Source organism: Dama dama, chromosome 12 (assembly GCF_033118175.1).
Source record: "Dama dama isolate Ldn47 chromosome 12, ASM3311817v1, whole genome shotgun sequence".
Lineage (NCBI taxonomy): Eukaryota > Metazoa > Chordata > Mammalia > Artiodactyla > Cervidae > Dama > Dama dama.
Window position 1 is genome coordinate 92,312,501 of NC_083692.1, and position 25,085 is coordinate 92,337,585.

The 25,085-nt window shown below is 37.3% G+C and overlaps 1 protein-coding gene across 1 annotated transcript in view; it reads left to right on the forward strand.

Annotated features, from left to right (window-relative positions):
* TBCA (tubulin folding cofactor A) overlaps window positions 1–25,085 on the forward strand; it is an 80,371-nt gene that overhangs the window by 47,595 nt on the left and 7,691 nt on the right. The window contains exon 2 of the mRNA XM_061158119.1: window positions 20,202–20,307. Within this exon, the coding sequence (XP_061014102.1) occupies window positions 20,202–20,307 (106 nt within the window). The remainder of the gene's footprint in view (window positions 1–20,201; window positions 20,308–25,085) is intronic.

A 25,085-nucleotide genomic window follows, 5' to 3' on the forward strand; every position in this document is an offset into this window, starting at 1 on the left:
CATTGTCATTTGTTTAATATTATTGCACTAACATAATATTAGTAGTGTGTTGTACTAGTAATGTATACTAATATTAATTAAGCTATTGTTACCATGTTAAGATTTATTTTTAAAATTCATATTATTTAAATTGACAATGTGACATTTTAGCAACTTCTAAAAACTGGCAACTTTGAATAGAATATTTTTGTATTTATTATAGAGTAAAAATACACTTTAGAAATTTAGATATAGGAATTCATTTACTGTAGTCAGTGTTTTGAGTATTACCTGTCTTTCATTTTGTACTCCAAAATGAATATGGAATCCAAAATGAAAGACAGGTAGTGGAGAATGGTTAACTGGATCTTAATAGGTTAATTGAAAAAAGTGTTCTGCTCAAATTAACTTAAGAAGGGCTGCGTTAAACTTTAACATGTTTCTTTATTGTAAAATTACTCAAAAGCTTTCACTATGTGAATCTTTAAGAGGAGAATAGAGTATGCAATATTTCTCAAGATTATCTGATCATAGAAACCTTTTTATTTTCACTGTATCTATTCACATCCCTTGAAACAGCATTCCTTTTCCTAATGTGAAAAGAAACAGTTGTTGCCACATTTAAAAATGGCAATTTGGTTATATTTACATGATCTGTTAAAGGATAGATTTTCTCCCCTGTTGTTCATTCATCAGGTTGTGTCCGAGTCTTTGTGACCCCATAGACTGCAGTGCACCAGGCTTCCCTGTCCTCACCATCTCCTGGAGTTTGCCCAAGTTCACGTCCTTTTTATGGGGTGATGCCATCCAACCTGTCACCCTGTTCCCTTCCTGCCTTCATTCTTTCCTAGCATTAGGGTCTTTTCCAGTGAGTCAACTGTTTGCATCAGGTGGCCAAAGTACTGGGACATCAGCTTCAGCATCAGTCCTTTCTCCCCTCTATAAACAAGTTTGAGCCTGCCACTATCTTTCTTTAACCCCAGATGCTGTAGTTATTACTTGGGCTTTTCAGGTTGACCAGAGAAAAAGATGTTTGTTACAGATATATTCACAGGTTATCATGGTAATCTGTCCGCAGAAACAGGACCCTGAAAGATTCTATCAAGTAACTCATCAGAGGAAGACTGTGTAGAATAACTTGCAAAAAGTTGTGACATCCTTAAAATGCTATAATAAGATTATTTATATATTATTTTGTTTTTGTGAGATCAAGTTAGAGGTTTTTCATGTTTTTACATGCTCTTACATGCTGACACATATTTGTGGAACCAAGAGCTAAAGGTGGCGTGCCTCCCGTTGTGAAAATGCAACATTTTAGAACAGTGTTTACTGACAAATTCAGAATCAGGATGTAAAAATGATTATTTTACTCTGAGTAAAGAAATAAAGAATGAAAGGGTGGCGTATTAGAGATAATACAAATGTTTTTAAAACTGCAGACTATAATATGATACCGAGAAGAAAGATTAGGCGAGTCATTGGGAATCACTAAACTAACTTTATAATAATTAAGAAAATTTTACCATTGAATATTCAGACAGATTTGCTGCTATTGAAAATGTGTCAAATACAACTCTATTATCAAGTACTCTTACCAATTACTTACAAGTAGTATTTAAGCAGTTTAGGACTTAGAAATTTGACTTCGCTTTTTAAAAATGCTTTATATGTGGTAGAATACAAAATAAATATACATTGAAAGTGGAACCTTTAACATACCAGCTTACTATACATACACACACACACACACACACACACACACACACACACCTTTAGATATGAATATAATATGAAAATATTCTCAACTCTTGCATAAGAATGGAAATTATTAAGTTATTATTTTGTCAATCTTCTGTACAAAGGACTTAAGACCTCAATATCAGTAATAGAAAAATAGCAGAAATATTCATACATGTTTCTTCTTGAACCTTTGTGATCTATTGAACAAACCTTAGTACAACAAACTGAGTAAACACATTATCTATCAAAGTACTTTTGTATAATGCTAGTAATCCCAAAGCCGTAAGTTCTCCTCTGGATCCTAGATCTGTACAATGGAAAAAATGGCTCCCAATGTTTTCATCAGTAGTTTCAAGAATAACCTGAAGTGTTGAATCACCCAAGAATAATTACTGTAGTAAAATATCATTAAATTAAGCTTATTTTATAATTTGATAAAATTCAGGTATCCTAACTGATGTTAGCTTTTATTATCTAAGAGAAATGACAGTAATCAGTTGGCCTAAGTGATTTGCATCCAGTGATATTTTCTTTGCCCATTTTGGTTAAGATAACCTATATTAGTTTGGAATAACTATATATAGTTCATAATCTTTCTGAATGTTTTAGGCATACTGAACTAGTTCACAGAATAGAGTAGTAGTGATGGATATTCCTTTGCTAATACTCTGGTCTTCCAGGGTCCTTCTTCAGATGCTACCTTAAATCCTTTTGGCTCTGAGCTGTGTATAACGGCTGGAAGTAAATCATCAGTGATGATAACACAGATACAGTTCATCAGTGTATACTGTGCACCTACCCTTTCAGGGTCTCTTCTTTTAATGTGTCTCAGTTGACTGGCTTTGTTTTTTGGTAACTGCATCACATTCTTGGCTCATATTGAGCTTGTAGACAAGTTTGCTTTTTTTCCCTGAACTGCTCAGAAGCCAGGCCTACTTTATTCAGTATATGTGTGATTCTGTTGTTGGCAGCTCAAACTGGGGAAATGGGTGTTACCTTAGAGTGGGAGATGATGAAATAGTCAGCTTTCAACCTGCTTCTGTTAGTTGCTGGTGGATGTCTAAACAGAGATGTTATAAAGACAGGATATAGGTCTGGACAGATGATAAAAAGTCAAGTGGATAGAGAGGTTTGTGATTTTAGGTAGTAATTAAAATTGTCAGTGTTTTTATATAGAGATGAAGTATCTGTGGGAGGTGCTATTGCTTTCCCATACAGACTCAAGCAGGAGCTATCCATAATAATCTTTTTATAGCCCTTTTGTTAGTAGTACACACTTTTCAGTATCACAGACTTTTAAGGGACTGGAGGATTTGTGTAATAATTAGTTTTACATTTGTGTTTTTTGAATTATTAATTCTTATTTATTAGTCACCAAGATTCACAGTATTACAAAATATAGTGATATTGATTTTGTATTTAGCATGCATCAGTTTAGCTGTTTATAAAATGTCTTATTTATTAAAAGTAATTAAAAATATATTTTACTTGAGGAGTGATTATAGCTTGAACTGTCTTCAATTTAATGGGTTAATTAATGGGTTCAGGAAGATAAAATGGTAACAAATACCATCAAAGTAAACATTAATTGTTCTTTTAGGCTACCTAAGGAAGCGATAACTTGTTGCTTCCAGTGATGGGACTGAGCAACTCAGGGCATGGAATCTGGGTGTTGGGTTGCCTTTTCACTTTGTATTTTGTGTGATTCAAGATTTGAACCATGGGATGATTTTACTTTTGGAACAGGTAAGGAAATTTAAAGCTTATTTACTTTAAACATGAGATAGTATGATGTTTAAAAAGTATTGGCACTTAAAGTTAGAAGTCATAATTTCAAATCCTAATTTCCCAGTTTCCTGGCCAGCTGGCCTTAAATGAATCATTTCACCTCTGTGACAGTGAGGGTGGTGACTGCTGCCCTGATAATGCCCGGGGTCCTTGTGAGTTCATTTAGTGAACGTTCCTGTGAGGTGCACACTGACTGATGGGAGACATGTTCCCGTCCTCAGGACATCCACTTTCAAGTGTAGACGCAGACAAAACTATAGCTTGTGTTTTACTTAGGATGTGTATAATGGAGATAAATATGCTATAAAAATTCACAGGGAAGACCCACAGTGGCAGCTTGGGGAGTGGTGAGGTAGGAGTTAGAGTTGTCCTTATGGAAGACAAGGACATTTGAGTTAAATTTTGAGGAATGAGTTGGACGGTTGCAAGGAGGGGATGACAGAGGGAGAAGGTATTCTACCCAGAACAAGCACCATTTCCAGCCCTATCTCATCTTATGTGTATTTATGTGTGGCAGATTTTTGTTTTACTTATTTTGTTAAAACAGGATGCTATAGAAGGTTCTTATTTAATTTTGCTGGCCCCCAAAATCTTCACTATGATTATTAGTTGAAGTTTGGAAATAGTGGAAAATCTCACTTGGGACTTTGTAGTGACCACAAAAAATTTAGTAGAGAACAACTCAAACTCACTGAATTTTGACTGCTAAAATTTATAATATAGACTGTGAACACTAAAAATCATCAGATTCTGATGTCAGCCTCCAGTTCCTCTTCACTGAGGAACTAGTGAGAACTCTTAATTAAGGTAAGTAACGCAATAGGCCTGTGATTTGCAGTTCACTTGGAATTTCCCAAATGGGTAGATTTAATTTTATTTTTATTTTTTCATCATTTTTGGTATTTCTGTCATCACATACTTTTGTAAAGACATTATTTCTTCTCTGTGTCTGTAGTCTCAATTATAAACCCTTAGTCTTAAAAAGCCTAAAATTTACTCTAAATATGACCTTTCACTCTGATTTTTATAAACTGCTTTCTTCCTATATGTTTAGCAGAATTGCTTGTACCTGCTTTACTTGTTAGCTCAAATAGCTTCTTTCCCTAATTTTGAATACTTTTTTCATCTCCACTAGGGAAGATAGAAATTTTAAATCAATTTGACAAGAAGTTTTAGAGTTCCAAGTTGTAAGTAAGTATACTTTCCTTGGTGCCATATTGTTTTCCTTTATAGAGCCATTAAACATCTTGTGAAGTAGAGTGAAAGTTGCTCAGTTGTGTCTGACTCTTTACGACCCCACGGATGGTAGCCCACCGGGCTCCTCTGTCCATGGGATTTGCCAAGCAAGAATACTGGAGTGGGTAGCCATTTCCTTCTCCAGGGGATCTTCCTAACCCAGGGATCGAACCCAGGTCTCTCCTGCATTGCAGGAAGATTCTCCATCTGAGCTACCAGGGAAGCCCATATAAACATCTTACCCCCTTAATAGTTCATACGCATTAATATTTAGCTACTTAATGCTCACTCTTCTGTAAGTTACAGTTTAGGGGCGTTGATAATTTGCTCTTTAGTCTTTAACATCCAGTATCCTCTAAGTTGGGCTTCCCAGGTGGGTCAGTGGTAAAGAATCTGCCTGCCAATGCAGGAGACGCATGTTGGATCACAGGGTCGGAAAGATCCCCTGGAGAAGGAAATGGCAACCCACTTTAGTGTCTTGCCTGGGAAATCCTATGGACAGAGGAGCCTGCTGGGCTGTAGTCCATGGGGTTGCAAAAGAGTCAGACATGACTTAGCAACTAACCACCACCATACCAACATCCTGTAAGCTATAGAAGTACTTTGTGAATTGAAAATATAATATAGATAGAATATAGTGTTACTTATTATGGATATTAGCCTCTGGTAAACACCATGATTATTAAACATAAACACGAGTTTTTAAAGTTTTATTCTGGCTTCGTTTTATTTTGGTTGTTTTTGGCCGTGCTATGCAACTTGAGGGATCTCAGTTCCCACAACCAGGGATTGAATCCAGGCCCTGGCAACAAAAGCCTGGAATCCTAGCCACTAGAACTCCAGGTACCAGGGATTTTGCAAAAAATCATACAGAATATTTCTTAATACAATGGAAAACATAAAATTGGGTATTGTATTCCCTCTATATATATATATATATATATATATATATATATATATATAAGGCTACATTTCTTTCTCATTGTATCCCATGCTGCTCAAAGGATACTATCCTTATAAATCAGGTCAAATTAGTTTTCTTTTTCATCAGTTGCTTCATATTACAGCTATAACTGTGTCGAGGGGTAGTGGGGAGGGGCATATTTTTCCTGGGGTTTCTAATTGTCTTTCATTTTTCCATTATTGGGGGAAAAAACATATTAATGATTTCTACTTTTTTACTCATTCTTCTTCTTAGAGATGTGCCCGTCAGACTCCACACTAAGATTTTTGCTTAGAGTGAATGCTTTCCAGGCCTACAACACAGTTAATATTAACATTGAGTTTTTTTTTCTTCCCTTGATTAAACTTTTGCATTACATTGACCATGATTTCTTTTCTTGATATTCATCTTCAGTTTGTTGCAGTACATTCAGAAAGGGGACAGGGTAGATGAATTTTTGAATTTTTATACAGCCAAAAAAAAAAAAAAATTTACCTGGCCTATGACTTCTTTCATCACTTTCCCACATGACTTACTTGTTTCTTTCGGATCTTAACTCACATATCCCATTCTCAAAGAGGCCTTCCCCAGCCATCCTGTTTTAAATTGTGGATCCCCTATTACCAGTTGACTGCTTTTTATCTTAGAGCATTTTCACAGTGTTACATGCCTAGATATTTTGCTTATTGTCTTTATTTTGCTGCTAAAAATGCCACAGGGCAGACAGTTATGTAGTTTTGCTCACTGGTATATCCTTGGTACATAAAATGTCTGGCACACAGTAGCCCCTCAGTAAATAATTGATGAATTAGTGAATTTTCCTATCACTATTATAGTTATAAATCTAGATTTTAAATTGTTTTCTATCAGAACTTTGAAGGGATTGCTCCATTGTCTTCTGATATCTAGTTATTAATATGAAATATAAAATTTTTATAGGTTACCTATTCTACTTTTGAAAGTATTCGTTTTTTTGGATCTCTGGAAATTTTCAACAGTGTACATAAACATGAGGTTTTGTTGCAGATTCTAGTTGGCAGTTAGGAATCCCTTTCAGTTAAGGTGGTTGTTTTTTTATAGCTCTGGGAAAAGGCGCTCTTTTATTGTTATTAAAGTATGGTTGATTTACAGTGCAGTGTTAGTGTTGGGTGTACAGCAGAGTGATCTGTAGCACGCGTGCTCTTTGCGGTTATTCTCCATTACGTGGTATCACACAGTCCTGAGCAAGTTCCCCGGGCTGTGCAGCAGATCCTCACTTACTTTATGCTGTGTGTGTTTGTTGATCCCACACTCCCGATTTATCCCCGCCCCAGCTCTTCCCCTGATTCTACTGTATCACTATTTACAACTCCTGTTGGTTATTAGGTTTATCTTCTTTTCCCTTGATGTTCATCTTCGTTATTTTTCTCTTTTTAATTTTAAATCTCTTTAATATAGATTTTGATATGCATATTAATATTTAAACAGTGAAATCTGGCACACTGTTTTCTTTGACTATGATGAAATAACAAATAGCTAAAATACGAGTGAATGATTTAATATTGGTATTTTGTTTATGACTATTAATAATGAATGACTAAGATAGTTTATCATATCAGTAGGAAAAGGAAGTATTCATCAGTAATGATCACTAGTTTACTGGAAAAGGGTTTAGTTTAATTTCTCCTCAGGTAGTATATATTTTAAATATTATATAATAAGAAAATATTACATATCTATAAAATTTATGAGCAAGGATGTTCATCACAGTATTATTTATATGGAGATGGACTAGATGTCTAACAGCATAATACTTTATTTAATAAGCTGTTGTACTGGTATTATGGAATGCTTTGCAGTGACTAACAGCTGTATTTTTAAAGAATGTTTAATGACAGTGAAAATGAGACACTAGCCCAATTATCCATCTGTTTATTTATTTACAGTTGACCCTTGAACAACATGAGTTTGAAATGTGTAGGTCAACTTATATGTGGATTTTTTTAAAAAAATGTAGTTTTACAAATATGTATTTGTGATACATGGTTGGTTAAATTCGATTATGTGAAACCAGATACAAAGGGTTGACTATAAAGATACATATGGATTTTTGACTGTGAGGAGGATTGGCACCCCTGACTCCAGAGTTGTTCAAGGATCAACTGTGTGTGTGTATAATATAAATTTTCAAACATACGTGTTTAAAAAATAGTGAAAAATATTCAAAACATTAGTACAGGTTTGATAACCCTTTATATAAAACCATTGGACCCATGTGTATTTCTGAATTCCAAGTTTTTTAGATTTTAGGACTATAATATATGTATTCACAAAATAGCATCTAGAGAACTATTCTGTAATCAAGCAGATTCACATTTCTACAGTGAAACATGTGATTGTTCACATTAGGTAGGATACCTAGAGTCTATAAATATTTTCATGTCGGTTGAGGTCACATTTTGCTGCTAAATGAGTTTATGCCTAACTTAATTCTTAAGTTACAATTTTTAAAAAATATTTTTGAAATTTTAGATTTATGTGCATTTTGGATCAATAGGAGTTAATTTGAGTAATGAGATTATGAATGATTTTAAAATTTTGCTCTATGTAATTTTTCAAATGTTTCTGTATTTATAGGAGCATATGCATAAGTTTCAGAAAATATTTTAGTAATAAATGTAAAAACTGTGACTATATATACTTGATTTTTCTTATTAAATCTTAGCATCTCCTAGAGAAGAGTCCAATTTACCAGGAGCTATTCATTCATAGATTTAACTATACTGTTTTAATAAACATAGATAACTTCATAAGTTTATGGGAAATTAATATTTCAAACATAATGCCATTTCACTCTCTTTTATCAGAAATTTAGTAACTCATACAACTCCAGTTGTTTAACAGGATGCCAAGGAGAAGTAGGAAATTTTACATATTGCAGACTGGGTATCAGTTGATATTACCATTTTGGAATACTACATTTTGGAATACCATTTGGATACTACCAATTTGGCCATATCTAGTAAAGTTGAAATGGTGTGTATACTCTCTAAAACCTCTTCCATGTCATGTGACTTGTCATCAATACATTGATTTATACTGTTTGAAAGTGGATCTTTTTCAGTTTCTCTTACATCTTGCTTTAGCATTTTATTTATTGTAATTTTACATACTGGTATTAACTGGGTTCTCACTGAATTTTTTTTTTTCTTTTGAGGGGGCAGTATTTTTGCTATTCAATAACTTGCTTCCTGAGTCTTTTCACAATATGGCTTCTCTTTAAACAAAAACTTAACTTTTGGTTGTTTTGATATTCTAATAGTCATATGAATATTCAGCACCTTTACTTGTCAAATGTGACACGTAGTTGAATGTCTTCAGTTTTGCTAAGGCCATTGCTGCTATTTTCCATGGACAACCACATGGAATAGGATGACTAGGATTACCAACCAGAATTGTCAGTGGATCTAGGCAGAAAGTGGCGGAGAACTAAAGAGCCTCTTGATGAAAGTCAAAGAGGAAAGTGAAAAAGTTGGCTTAAAACTCAACATTCAGAAAACTAAGATCATGGCACCCGGTCCCATCACTTCATGGCAAATAGATGGGGAAACAATGGAAACAGTGAGAGACTTGATTTTGGGGGGCTCCAAAATCACTGCAAATGGTGACTGCAGCCATGAAGTTAAAAGACGCTTGTTCTTTGGAAGAAAAGTTATGACCAACCTAGACAACATATTAAAAAGCAGAGACATTACTTTGCCAACAAAGGTCCATCTAGTCAAAGCTTTGGTTTTTCCAGTAGTCATGTATGGATGTGAGAGTTGGACTGTAAAGAAAGCTGAGTGCCGAAGAATTGATGCTTTTGAACTGTGGTGTTGGAGAAGACTCTTGAGAGTCTCTTGGACTACAGGGAGATCAACCAGTCCATCCTACAGGAAATCAGTCTTGAATATTCATTGGAAGAACTGATGCTGAAGCTGAAACTCCAGTACTTTGGCCACCTGATGTGAAGAACTGACTCATTGGAAAAGACCCTGATGCTGGGAGAGATTGAAGGTGGGAGGAGAATTGGATGACAGAGGATGAGATGGTTGGATGGCATCACTGACATGATGGACATGAGTTTGAGCAAGCTCTGGGAGTTGGTGATGGACAGGGAAGCCTGGAGAGCTGCAGTCCATGGGGTCGCAAAGAGTCAGACATGATTGAGCGACTGAGCTGAGGCATAGAAGTTATCTCTTTCATTGTATACTTTGTCAAAAATCACTGTATTTGTCTTACTTCTGAAATTTTGTGAGTCACTTTTGTTCCACTTTACAATTGTCTTATATATCTCTTTAAATTGAAAATGTTAAATAACAGTGGTGAGACTTTTAGACTCAGCTTTTTATCCCTTCACAAACGTCGAGTGTCTCTGCTGTGCCGTACTAAGTTGTTTCAGTCGCGTCTGACTCTGTGATCCTAGGAACTGTGTGGCCTGCGGGCGCCTCTGTTCATGAAGTTCTCCAGGCAAGAATACTGGAGTGGGTTGCCATTTCCTCCTCCAGGGGATCTTCCAAACCCAGGGATCAGACGCATGTCTCCTATGTTTCCTGCGTTGGCAGGTGGGTTCTTTACCACTGGCACCACCTGGGAAGCTCCCGTTGAGTATATACTATGTGTCAATTACAGGTCAGGAATGGAGGACAAATACAGCCTAATCCCATCCTCAAGGAATTTAAGACCTAACAGGTAAGACTTGGTTTCAGTGTAGTGTGGTACATGCTGAGGTAGTTATGTAGGGGTTGGATAGAGTTGAGGTCTTCGAAATCAGCAGTCAGAAACCCTTTTTTGTAAAGGACCAAGTATTGTATATTTTAGACTTTGAGAGCCATATTTGTCACAGCTGCTCATCTCTGCTGTCATTGTGTGAAAACACCTATAAAGGATACATAAATGAATGAATGTGGCTGGGTTCCAGCAAAATGTTATTTATGGGCACTGAAATTTTAATTCCTGTGATTTTAACATGTCACAACATTTAAAAAAAAATTTTTAGCCATTTAAAAATATGAAAACTGTGTTATAGCTGTCAGACCATACAAAGACAGATGGCAGGCCAAATTCAGCTCATTGGCCATAGCTTGCCAACCCTTATTCTACGCCTTAGAATTAGAGAATATTGTTGAATGTGGTTCTTTCTGATAGCTTATCCAGTCCTAGCTACTTTTATTTACTAGAGGAGTTTACTAACCTGTCATCTTTAGGAATATTGGAAGTCTCATGGCTAATCCCAGTGGTTTCTGATCATCCCTGATAGTCTAAATGCTAATTGTGATTCTGTTAAGATAATAAAAGCACCAAGAATAATCTATTACATTGATGATATGCATGTTTCCCAGCACACATGGTCTAGACTTTGTTGCTTGCAGGGTCAGGTGTAAGGCTTGAGTGTCTGAGAAACAGGGAGCTGTGTGAGTTGTGGAGTTGTGGGGCAGCTGAACAGCAGCTCATCTGAAACAGTCAGCCTTCACTAGTTCCAGCCAGTGCTTAGGAATGCCGCCCTAGTACTCCCTGACGAAAACACCTAAGAGAAGCCAGAAATCCAGACCTAAATCTCCCAGCTGTTTCATTCGGTGGCAGATATGTTTGGGGTTCTTTTTTCATTCTTTCTGTGAATAAAATAAAACCCTCTTTAGGTCTCATTTCAGCAACTGGCCATCTGTGTCCTAGCAAGTTTCATTTTCTATTTCAAAGGAACTTTTAGAGAAGTATCTATAGTGATAAGCATTAATGATTTTATTTTGAAATTTTAAATCTCAGGATATTTTTATCTTAATACTGAAAATTATTATTAAAGCAGTTTTAATCTACAAGTCAAATGCAAATTTCTGTACATGCTGTTCACATGTTCAGCTGTTCCTAAGTCTAGGTCTAAATATATCCACTACTTGCAGCTTTCTCCTATAGCTGAATTTATGGTCACAAGCTTTTTTCCTTTTTCTTTTTGTTAATATCTTTACTGTGATGTAATTCATATACCTTATAAATCACCCACTTACAGTCTTTGTTTTTAGTATATTTACAGAATTGTGCAACTGTCACCACCGTCATTTTAAAAACATTTAAAAAAAATCTGTTTTGGTTGTGCTGGGTCTTAGTTGCAGCCCACGGGATATTCGATCTTCATTGTGGCATGTGGAATCTTCAGTTGTGGCATGTGGAATCTAGCTCCCTGACCAAGCATCGAACCCAAGCCCCCTGCATTGACAGCGGGGAGATTTAGCCACTGGACCACCAGGGATTAGATCTGATAGAATGCCTGAAGAACTGTGGGTGATTTGTGACATTGTACAGGAGGCAGGGATCAAGACCATCCCCAAGAAAAAGAAATGCAAAAAGGCAAAATGGTTGTCTGAGGAGGCCTTACAAATAGCTGTGAAAAGAAGAGAGGTGAAAGACAAAGGAGAAAAGGAAAGATACACGCATTTGAATGCAGAGTTCCAAACAATAGCAAGGAGAGATAGGAAAGCCTTCCACAGTGATCAGTGCAAAGAAATAGAGGAAAACAATAGAATGGGCAAGACTAGAGATCTCTTGAGGAAAATTAGAGATACCAAGGGAACGTTTCATGCAAAGATGGGCTCAATAAAGGACAGAAATGCTATGGACCTAACAGAAGCAGAAGATATTAAGAAGAGATGGAAAGAATACACAGGAGAACTATGCAAAAAAGATCTTCATGACCCAGATAATCACGATGGTGTGATCACTCACCTAGAGCCAGACATCCTGGAATTTGAAGTCAAGTGGGCCTTAGGAAGCATCACTACAAACAAAGTTAGTGGAGGTGATGGAATTCCAGTTGAGCTATTTCAAATCCTGAAAGATGATGATGCTGTGAAAGTGCTGCACTCAGTATGCCAGCAAGTTTGGAAACCTTAACAGTGGCCACAGGACTGGAAAACATCAGCTTTCAATCCAATCCCAAAGAAAGGCAATGCCAAAGAATGCTCAAACTACTGCACAATTGCACTAATCTCACACACCAGTAAAGTAATGCTCAAAATTCTCCAAGTCAGGCTTCAACAATAAGTGAACTGTGAACTTCAAGCTGAATTTAGAAAAGGCAGAGGAACCAGAGATCAAATTATCAACACCCATTGGATCATCGAAAAAGCAAGAGCATTCCAGAAAAACATCTACTGCTGCCTTATTGACTATGCCAAAGCCTTTGACTGTGTGGATCACAACAAACTTTGGAAAATTCTTCAAGAGATGGGAATACCAGACCACCTGACCTGCCTCCTGAGAAATCTGTATGCAGGTCAGGAAGCAACAGTTAGAACTGGACATGGAACAACAGACTGGATCCAAATAGGAAAAGGAGTATGTCAAGGCTGTATATTGTCACCCTGCTTATTTAACTTCTATGCAGAGTACATCATGAGAAATGCTGGGCTGGATGAAGCATGAGCTGGAATCAAGATTGCTGGGAGAAATATCAATAACCTCAGATATGCAGATGACACCACCCTTATGGCAGAAAGTGAAGAACTAAAGAGCCTCTTGATGAAAGTGAAAGAGGAAAGTGAAAAAGTTGGCTTAAAACTCAACATTCAGAAAACTAAGATCATGGTCCCATCCTGTCCCATCACTTCATGGCAAATAGATGGGGAAACAGTGAGAGACTTGATTTTGGGGGGCTCCAAAATCACTGCAGATGGTGACTGCAGCCATGAAGTTAAAAGACGCTTGTTCTTTGGAAGAAAAGTTATGACCAACCTAGACAGCATATTAAAAAGCAGAGACATTACTTTGCCAACAAAGGTCCATCTAGTCAAAGCTTTGGTTTTTCCAGTAGTCATGTATGGATGTGAGAGTTGGACTATAAAGAAAGCTGAGTGCCGAAGAATTGATGCTTTTGAACTGTGGTGTTGGAGAAGACTCTTGAGAGTTCCTTGGACAGCAAGGAGATTCAACCAGCCCATCCTAAAGGAAATCAGTCCTGAATATTCATTGGAAGAACTGATGCTGAAGCTGAAACTCCAGTACTTTGGCCACCTGATGCAAAGAACTGACTCATTGGAAAAGACCCTGATGCTGGGAGAGATTGAAGGTGGGAGGAGAAGGGGACGACAGAGGATGAGATGGTTGGATGGCATCACTGACTCAATGGACATAATTTTGAGCCAGCTCTGGGAGTTGGTGATGAACAGGGAGGCCTGGCGTGCTGCAGTCCATGGGGTCGCAAAGAGTCAGACATGACTGAGCAACTGAACTGAACTGAACTGAACTACCAGGGAAGTCCCTGGAACATTTTTATTACCACCAAACCCTTTGGCTATTACCCTCCTATTTCCGCCATCCTTGTTGTTTTAGTCACTAAGTTGTGTCTGACTCTTTGTGAGCCCATGGTCTATATCCCTCCAGGCTCCTTTGTCCATGAGATTTTCCCAGGCATGGTTACTAGAGTGGGTTGCCATTTCCTTCTCCAGATAGTCTTCTCCACCAAGGAATCAAACCTGCATTGGCAGGTGAATTCTTTACCACTGAGTCACCAGGGAAGCCCCATTCCCCATCCTGCTGCTGCTGCTGCCGCTAAGTCACTTCAGTCGTGTCCGACTCTGTGCGACCCCATAGACAGCAGCCCACCAGGCTCCCCCATCCCTGGGATTCTCCAGGCAAGAACATTGGAATGGGTTGCTGTTTCCTTCTCCAGTGCATGAAAGTGAAAAGTGAAAGTGAAGTCGCTCAGTCATGTCCAGCTCTTAGCGACCCCATGGACTGCAGCCCACCAGGCTCCTCCGTCCATGGGTTTTTCCAGGCAAGAGTAATGGAGTGGGGTGCCATTGCCTTCTCCGATTCCCCATCCTAGACAGTCTCTAATTTACCTTCTGTTTCTGTAGATTCACCTATACTGTAAATGGAATCATACAGTATGTGGCCTTTATGGGTGGCTTCTTTCATTTAGCATCATGTTTTTAATGTCCATCCAGATTGTAACGTGATTCAGTAGTTCATTTTTTGTATGCTCTTATCCTGTTGCATGGTATACCGTATATTGTTTGTCCATTCATCAGTTCATGGACTTTCGAGTTGTTTCCACTTTTTACCTGTGCATGCACAATGCTGCACTGAGCATTCATGTACAGGTTTTCATGTAGACATATGTTTTCATTTCTGTTGGGTGTGTACTTAGGAATGGAATTGCTGAGATATGTGGTTACTCTGTATTTAACTTTTTGAGGAATGGCCAAGCTTCCAAAGCAGTTGTACCAGTTTACATTTCCACTGGCAGTGTTTGATGGCTTGACTTTTTCCACATTCTTGTTAACAACACTTGTTATTATCTGACTTTTTGACTATAAACTTCCTAATGGGTGTGAAGTGCTATCTCGGTATGGTTTTGATTTGTATTTCTCTGATGACTGATGACGTTGAGCATCTTTCCATTTGCTTATTGGGCACCTGTATATCGTCTTTAAAGAAATGTCTTTTCAGCTTGCCTGTTTTTTAATTGGATTGTATAAAACTTTTTTAATTAGTAAGTTGTAAATGTTCTTTATATATTCTAGATACAAGTTTCTTATCCAGTATATGATTTGCAGATATTTTTTCCCATTCTGTAATTGTCTTTTCACTTGCCTGATAGTGTCTTTTGAAGCACAAAATTTTTTGATCTTGATGAAGGTCAGCGCTTTCTTTTTTGCCACTTTATTTTTTAATTGAAGGATACTTGCTTACAGACTTTTGTTGTTTTCTGTCAGACATCAGCAAGAATCATCCACAGGTACACCCATGTCGCCTCCCTCCCGCCTCCCTCCCCACCCCACCCTTCTCGGTTGTCACAGAGCCCCTGTTTGAGTTCCCTGGACATACAGCAGATTCCCACTGGCCGTCTGTTGTACGTATGGCAGTGTGAGTGTCCATGGTACTCTCCACACATCTCACCCGCTCCTCCCTTCTCCTGCCCGTGCCCATAGGTCTGTTCTCCATGACTGTTTCTCCACTGCTGCCCTGTAGACACATTTACCAGCACTCTCTCTAGATTGCCATGGACGAGTCAGCTGCAGTCCATGGGGTCGCATGAGTCGGACACGACTGAGCGACTGAGCCCAGCGTACGATGTTTATCTTTCTCGTTCTGACTCACTCCACTCTGTATGTAGGCTCTAGGTTCGCCCACCTCATCAGAACTGACTCAAACGTGTTCCTTTGTATGGCTGTAATGTTTCATTGTGTACATGTACCACAGCTTCTTTATCCACTCGTGTGTCAGTGGACATCTGGGTTGCTTCCACGTTCTAGCTGTGGTAAATAGTGCTATAATGAAAATTGGGGTACACGTGTCTTTTGCAATTTTGGTTTCCTCAGGGTGTATGCCTAGGAGTGGATTTGCTGGGTCATATGGTGGTTTTATTCCTAGTTTTTTAAGGAATCTCCCTACCGTCTTCCAGAGTAGCTGTATCAGTTTACATTCCCACCAGCAATTCTCCACACCCTCTCTAAGCACTTATTGTTTGTAGACTTTCTGATGATGGCCATTCTGACCTGTGTGAGGTGGTATCTCATTGTGCTTTTAATTTGCATTTCTCTAATAATGAGTGATGTTGAGCATCTTTTCACATGTTTGTTAGCCATCTGTATGTCTTCTTTGGAAAAATGTCTGTTTAGGTCTTTTTCCCACTTTTTGATTGGATTGTTTGTTTTTCTCATATTGAGTTGTATGAGCTGCTTGTATATTTTGGAAATTATTTCTTTGTCAGTTGTTTCTTTTGCTAGGTTGTCTTTTCACCTTGTTGGTTGTTTTCTTTGCTGTGCAAAAAGCTTTTAAGTTTAATTAGGTCCCACTTGTTTATTTTTGTTTTTATTTCCATTACTCTAGGAGGTGGGTCATAGAAGATCTTGCTTTGGTTTATGTCATTGAGTGTTCTGCCTATGTTTTCCTCTAAGTGTTTTATAATTTTTGGTCTACATTTAGGTCTTTAATCCGTTTTGAGTTTATCTTTGTGTATGGTATTATGAAGTGTTCTGATTTCACTCTTTTGCATGTAGCTGTCCAGTTTTCCCTGCATCACTTAGTGAAGAGACTATCTTTGCCGTATTGTATATTCTTTCCTCTTTTGTCAAAAATAAGTTACCTATAGGTGCATAGGTTGAAGGTCAGCATTTTTGTTTCTTGTGCTCTTGGTGTCATGTATAAAACTCCAAATCCAAAGTCATCAAGATTTACCTACATTTTTCTTTCAAAACTTTTATAACTTTTGCTTTTTATATTGATCCATTTTTAGTTAATTTTTGTATATGGTATAAGGTGGGGACGGAAGTGGAAATCATAGGCTTTTAACCTCAAAAATCAAACCAAAGGTAAAATGTCTGAAAATCCTAATCAATAAATACACAAATAAGTGGCAGGAGACACATGAAACAAGACTGCCAAATTGTTAATAATTGTTAAGACAGAGTGATGAGTATGACTGGCCTACATATTTAAAATCACTTTGTGTCCATACATAGAAAGTTAAATGGTTTGCTCTCGTTTGGTTATTATTACCCTATTGGCCGTCATTTCTTAAAATTTCTCCTTATGTATGCCCTTTTCTATTGCTGTTTTGTTTCTTTATTTTGCATTTATATATTTATTTATCTAACTGCTAAAATTGACCAATTTTGAACTTGCTGCGTTTCTCTGTAGATGTGGGTTTGTAAGGCTAATAAACATTTTCAGTTAATTATGCCTTTAAAATATAATAAGTTATGACTTTATATTTATTTGTACTTATTTTAATAGCATTTGAAAACTAGCAAAAGAGATCAATGTTTAGAAAAGTACAGCTATTAGATATATTTTGGTATCTTTCTAATTGAATTTTGCTTTATTCCAGAAAATTTAGAAAATATAGCTAAAGGAAAAACTAGCAGACTTTAAAATAATTCAAAATTGTGCCACTCAGAAATTAATTATAAGCATCTAATTTCTAAAATAAAAGTAATACTTACATATGGTGGGGGGAAAACCCTGAAACTTTTATTGAGAGGCATAAAATGAAAGCTTATTTACCTCCCAGCTGACCACCCCTACCCCATCTCACTAGGGCTTTTCTCCTCAGGTAACCACAAATAGATAGTTGCCCAGGTATCCTTTGTTACTTGTTATTTGACAATCTTTTGTTGTTTGTTTGTATTCATGGCAGGGTAAAATTTATACCTATTTTGTGCTTTTTTTTTTTTCACTTTGAGATATGTCAGGATGAGAATTTAAAGGTCACATTCTACTATAAATACTGTTAACATTTTGTTATATTTCTTTACATCGGTGTTGCTAGTGCATGATCATGAAGGACAAAGATGAGCCTTGCTTGTACAACTCAAAATTCCAAACTGGAACATTTTAGTGTTTTAATATTTAGTATGCATTTTTGGAGAAGGAAATGGCAACCCACTCCAGTATTCTTGCCTGGAGAATCTCATGGACGGAGGAGCCAGGTAGGCTACAGTCCACGGGGTCGCAAAGAGACAGACACAACTGAGCAACTTCACTATCACTATGCATTTTATGTGGTGATTTAAATCCAGACTTTAAATCTGACTTAAAAACATTCTAGATAGTATGACAAAAGATTTTTTAGATTTGTGAACTTATTTTAATTCTGTTAGAATATGAAAATTGTATCATTTTTTGAAATACATTTAATCTTCATTTCAAATGATTAGACAGAAGCTATTTGGTGGCTCAGACGGTAAAGCGTCTGCCCACAATGCGGGAGACCTGGGTTCAATCCCTGGGTCGGGAAGATCCAATCCCCTGGAGAAGGAAATGGCAACCCACTCCAGTACTCTTGCCTAGAAAATCCCATGGATGGAGGAGCCTGGTGGGCTACAGTCCATGGGGTCACAAAGAGTCAGACAAAACTGAGCAACTTCACTATGCTCTAGTAGGATTTTTAAATTCCTTCCCAGTAACATAGTTCTAGAAGTAAGTCATCAAGCCAGGGGGAGAAAACTACTTTTTTTTTTTTTTTTTGAGAAAACTACTTTTAATAGGTAATGGGACTGTGAACATTTTTTCCTTCTGTTCCTAAGATAATGTGTATATAGGAATATTAGTGTTTTCTTGGACTGCACTTTTGTTTTACATTAAAAGTTTGATTAACAAGAACTAGGGGAGATTGCGCTATTATGACTAACTGAATTTTGATTATCTGAGAAACAATCAGTAGAACTTTGTGTTGCTCTGTTCTTTATTGTTGAAAATCTTCCTGATCTCTATCAGTACCTTTTCTTGCTTTAATAAATACTTGTTTGTTTCCATTGCTTGTCACTGCAAGAACCATATCTAAATTATATATCCAAGTCCCTCACACAAAGAAGATCAGATGTAAAATTAAGTGCATGATAAATACTTTTTAAAGATGTTGTTGTTGAAAATAACTTAATCTTTCTTTCTTTGGGATTTAGCATGCAATGTTCTGACTCCTTTCCCAGTAAACTGAGCTTTTACCATTACATTGTTTCAGGTACATGTGTAAAAGTTTGGATAACATGTATCAAAAAAAAAAAATAAATAAAGACAATAGAGCCACAGAAGGCCCCAAATAGCCGATAATGTGGCACTGGCCCTAAGACAGCCACTTAGATCCATGGAACAGAATAGAGTCCAGAAATAAACCTACTCTCATATGGTGCATTAATCTGTGACAAAGGAGACAAGAATATACAATGTGGAAAAGATAGTCTCCCATAAATGTTTTTGGGAAAACTTCTTTTCATGCAGAAGAATGAAACTGCATGTTGCGCCATATTCAGAAATAAACTCAAAATGGGTTAGACTTGAATGTAAGATCTTAAATCGTGAAACTCCTAGAAGAAACATAGACAGTCACCTCATTTACTTTGGTCTTAGCAGTATTTTTTTTGAATATGTCTCTTCAGCAGCATAGATGGACCTGGAAGGTGTTGATGCTAACTGAAATAAGTCAAACAGAGAAAACACCAAATGATTTCACTCACATGTGGAATCCAAAAAACAAAATAAATGGACTCATAGATATAGAGAACAAACTGGTAGTTGCCAAAGGGAAGACAGGTCAGGGAAGACAGACAAAATAAGTGAAAAAGATTAAGAGATAACTATTTTATTGGTTATAGATGATGTATAGTTATTATGATCACTCCATAATGTATAAAAATATCATATCACTATATTATGTACCTGAAACAAATATATTATTGATTATAACTTAAGTAAATAAGGCAAGCAATAAAGAAATGTTATTTTTATATTGTAAATACAATTGCTATAATGGAATGTTTCTTTAATTAAAATTTTAAGAATACTGTGCTTTGATAAGTTGATTTGCTTTAGTCAGGTATAAAATTTAAGAGCATAAGACTCATACATCTATGACTAAAGTATTTTTCTTTCTTTCCTTTCTCCCTGTCTAGTTATGTATGCTTTTTAAAGTATGCTTTATATTTACATCATTTCTTTGTTTCTTGTGGTCACTTGCTAGAGAAAAAGTTAATTCTCTAAAACATTTTTGGTTTATTTATAGATTGGTCAAAGAAAAAATGATGTATGAAAAAGAAGCAAAACAACAAGAAGAAAAGATTGAAAAAATGAAGGCCGAAGATGGTGAAAATTATGCTATTAAAAAACAGGTAAAATTATTATTTAAGATATAATTTTACCTTAAGACTTAAGTCTATAGTTCCTCTCTAATCTCATACCATCCTATAACTTTAAGTACCATCTTTTTGACCATTCATTTATTTACACAGCAGATGTTTATTAAACCCCTACTACTTGCCAAATGCTGTTTCAGGCACTCTTTTAGATGTGGCATTAAAATAAGAAAACAAACAAACCCAGAATTCCTGCTTACTTGGCATTCATTCTCGTGCCAGTGTCTCTGAGTCCGATAGAAAACATTCCAGATGCATGTATTCAACTGATCACCTCTTGACATATCCTATCCCTTGTGTGTTCAAGCTAAGAATCTTGGTCTTCCCTCATCCCAGCTCCAAAGAAGCTATTCTTGCTCTTGTTTCCCCCCTGTCAATGAATGGTACCTCCGCTTACTCAGATACCCAGACCAAAACGTACAGGTCTCCTCTTGATCGCCAAGTCCTCTTTCTTTCTCCCTTAATTTCTTTCTCTGCTGCCCCTCTCCTGGCCCAGTCCACTATCCCTTCTTGCCTTACTGCTGTAGAAGCCTCCTTGTTGGTTCTGTCTCTTGATAACCCTACCTTCCTTTCATTCCTCAGCAGCCAGGTTGGTCTCTTTAGAATGTATATCATATTACTTATTCCATTACCTAAAATCCAGTGTCTAATGAATTTAGAATAAAATCCAGATGACACTAGGTAAAAGGAGAATATGTAAGAGCTTATATAGATAATATATCAAGACTTGTTTTTTCAAATCAGCTTTATAAACTCACAGTGGTTTCTATCTCATAAATTTTGTTATATAGAATGGTAATAATGCATCCTTAAGCAAAATTAATCACTTAAAATGGAATTTTCTGTAGGTAGTTGCTTTCTGTGTTGCTAAAGGAATGCACTGGCACCTGAAATGTCTTCTTTCTTCAGGCTATCCAAAAAGAGAACTTCCTTATTTTCTTGACTTTCTAGGAGAGCCTGCCTTCCTTTGTGTGTGATACAGCAAGGGACATTTTTATGAGGGAGGATTTGTAAACAGGTGTGTAGGTATAGTTTGTCCCCCAATATGTTTTTTGTAAACTAACTGCTCTTCATAAGGATTTACATACATAATATAACTTTTTTATTTTTAAAATTATGTTCAATGTTTTTTTATAACTTCTTCCATAAATATTCATATCCCCTTTATACCTCTCTCACTAAGGTACTCTATTGTTTTCCCACATCTAGTGAGAAACTTCCAGGCCAGAATACAGGAGTCGGTAGCCTTTCCCTTCTCCAGGGGATCTTCCTAACTCAGGGGTCAAACCCAGGTCTCCCCCACTGCAGGTGGATTCTTTACCAGCTGAGCCACAAGAGAAGCCCAAGAGTACTGGAGTGGGTAGCCTATCCCTTCTCCAGCGGTTCTTCCCGACCCAGGAGTTGAGCCGGGGTTTCCTGCATTGCAGGTGGATTCTTTACCCGCTGAGCTCTCAGGGAAGCCCATAAAAGGGAAAAATACTTGTTCAAAAACCCTTTCTACACTCAGCCATATTAAGATTCTTTTGTCACAGTGGTCCTGGTTTATAACATGATTTCCTAGATTCATAGTCAGCCTAGTACTTAAATTTAAGAATACCATCCCATATCTAATTACAGAACAATAAAATTTTCATTTTTGCTATTCTCAACCTGCAGTATATATAGTTGTCAGTTGCAGTTTTGTCTCAGAGTCTCATGAAGCTGTCTTTACTTTAGCTCAGCCTACATGCTCTTCTCAATTCCTTTTCCTAGCTTACCTGTACTGTTTGTACAACCATTTATGTTTTTTCTTACATGCAAGGGGAGTTGCACTGCCAGAAGCACTGCTCTGTTACTAATTGCCTGCTACTTTAAGGGCAGTCATTGTTGCTTCACATTTGCTGACGCCCCTCATAAAAAATACCAAGAAAGCCAAATGCCAGGTTTTGTGGGTTCTCTACTGTTTTCCCTGTATTTCCTCCTTTTCTGAGCTAAATGCCGTCTGCAGTCACTTCTCACTATCTTGGCTTGTCTCTCCCTTGGTTTGCTCTGGCTTTCCTGGACCTTCTGAACCAGCCCTGTTTTATGACATACACATACAGTGCTGTCCCTATCAAACTTCTTACCTGAAATTGATTACCTAAATTGTTCTCTCCTGGACTAGGCCTCATTTTGGTTCTTTTAAAGTAAACCAGGCAGAAGTTTCAGGGCCCTACCAAGCCAAAATACCAGTCAAAGAGTTATTCTGATGTCCTTCGTTGTCTGGCTAAAAAGTATAACACAATATTCAAAAGTTAACCGAATATTGATGTTAGCCTTCTTCTGCTTATGATATTCCTCTTTTCCTCCACCTTCTTCATTATACTTAACTTTTACGTGAACATAAGTTTTCATTTTTTGAGATAAATGCCCAAATAATTGCTGGGTAATGTTAGTACATTTTTTGCTTTAAAAGAAACTACCAAGATTTTTTCTCAGTGGCTGTGTTCATATCATTTTATGTTTCTGTCAGTCATCTTTGATGGTTTGACTTCTCCACATCCTCACCAGCATTTGGTGTTATCAGCATTTTTTAAAATTTTGTTTGTTTATTTTTGGTTGTGCCAGGTCTTCATTGCTGCCCCAGACTCCCTCTAGTTGCGGGAGGGTTCTCTTCCTTGCTGTGTGCGGGCTGCTCACTGAGGTGGCTTCTCTTGTGTGGAGCACAGGGCTGCTTGGCTTCTGTAGTTGCCGTGTGCAGATTCTAAAACGCTGGCACAGTAGGTGTGGTGCATGGCCTTAGTTGCTCCGTGGCATGCAAAGTGCTCCTGGACCAGGATCAAACCTGTCTCCCCTACACTGGCGGGTGGATTCTCAACCTCTGGACCACCAGGGGAGTCCTGGTGTTATCACTGGTGTTTTCACCATTATAATTCTGACATTCTACATGATGAGTGTATAGTGACAGCTGATTTTGCTTTTGATTTGAATTTCCCTAATGGCTAATAATATTGAACTTCTTCTCATTTGCTTGTTGCCCATATGTATATCCTCTTCCGTGAAATGTCTATCCATGTATTCTGCTTATTTTCTAGTTAGATATTTTGTTTCTTTTAGCTTTGAGAATTTTTAATATTTTCTAGATAAATGCCTTTTGTTGGATATATGGTTTGCAGATATTTTCTTTTAGTCCTTATTTTGCCTTTTTACCCTCTTAGTACAATCTTTTATTGACCAACAGTCTTTAACTTTGAGAACATCTCCTTTACAGCTAATTTTTGTGAATCATACTTTTGATGTCAAATCTAAGGCCTCTTTGGCTAGACTTTGGTCCTGAAGATTTTCTTGTTTTCTAAAAGTTGCATGGTTTTATTTATCTCTTACATTCACGGCTTCAGTTGAGTTTGAGTTAGATTTTATTTAAGGTGTGCTTAGTCGCTCAGTCGTGCCCAACTCTTTGCAACCCCATGGAGTGTAGTCCACCAGGCTTCTCTGTCCGTGGGAATTCTCCAGGCAAGAATACTGGAGTGGACTGCCATGCCCTCCTTCACAGGGTCTTCCCAACCCAGGGATCAAACCCAGGTCTCCGGCATTGCAGGCAGATTCTTTATGGTCTGAGCCACCAGGGAAGCCCATGTAAGGTGTGAGGTTTAGTCAAAGATTCATGTTTTTGCCTGAGTGCCCAGTTCCAGCAGCATTTGTTGAAAAGGTTATATCCTTCCTCCATGGAAATGCTTTTGTTCCTTTGTCAGAAACCAGTGGGACTTGTTTGTGTGGATCTGTTTTCGGTTCTCTTCTGATCCATTAATCTATGTCTAACTCTACCAGTACCACACTATCTTGAATACTGTAGCTATACAATGAGCCTTAACATTGGGAAGAGTGAGCCCTCTCACTTGCTTCTTTTTCTCTCAGAATTGTTTTTCCTATTCTAATTGTTTTGCCTTTCCATAAAAAATTTAAAATAATGATCTCCATTAAACCTGGAGATCAACTTGGGGAGAATTAATGTCTTTACTCTGTTGAATCTTCCAGTCAGTGAACATGGTAAGCCTCTCCATTTTATTTAGGTCTCATTTCTTTCTTAGAATTGGGTTGGCCAAAATGTTTATTTGGGTTTTTCCAAACGAACCTTTTGGTCAACCCAATATTTTGTAATTTTCAACATACAGACCGTATACATGTTTTGTTAGATTTAAACCTAAGTATTTCTTTTTTTTTTTTTTTTTTAGGGTATTGGTATTGTTTTTAGTTTCAGTTACCAATGCTGTATTTGTTTTAGATATAAAAGTGCAGTCAGTTTTTTGTGTATTGATCTTAAAACCTGCAACTTTGACTTTGCTGACTTCACGTATTAGTTCTGGGAGTTTTGGGTGGATTCCTTCTTTCTACATAACAGTCATGTCATTTGCAAATAAGGACAGTTTCATTTGGGGCTTCCCAGGTGGCACCAATGGTAAAGAACCTACCTGCCAATGCATGAGGTGTAAGAGACGTGGGTTCAATCCCTGGGTTGGGAAGATCCCCTGGAGGAGGAAATGGCAACCCACTCCAGTATTCTTGCTTGGAAAAATCCCATGGACAGAGGAACCTGGTGGGCTACAGTCCATGGAGTCACAGAGAGTCAGACACGACTGAGCAACCAGCACTACACTACAGTTTCACTTCTTTTAAATCTGTATGTCTTTTATTTATTTTTCTTGCCTTGTTGCTCTGGCTGGACCTTACAGTGCTATGTTGAATAGGAGTGGTGAGAGTGAACGCACTTATCTTGTGTTCAGTCATAAGGGGATAGC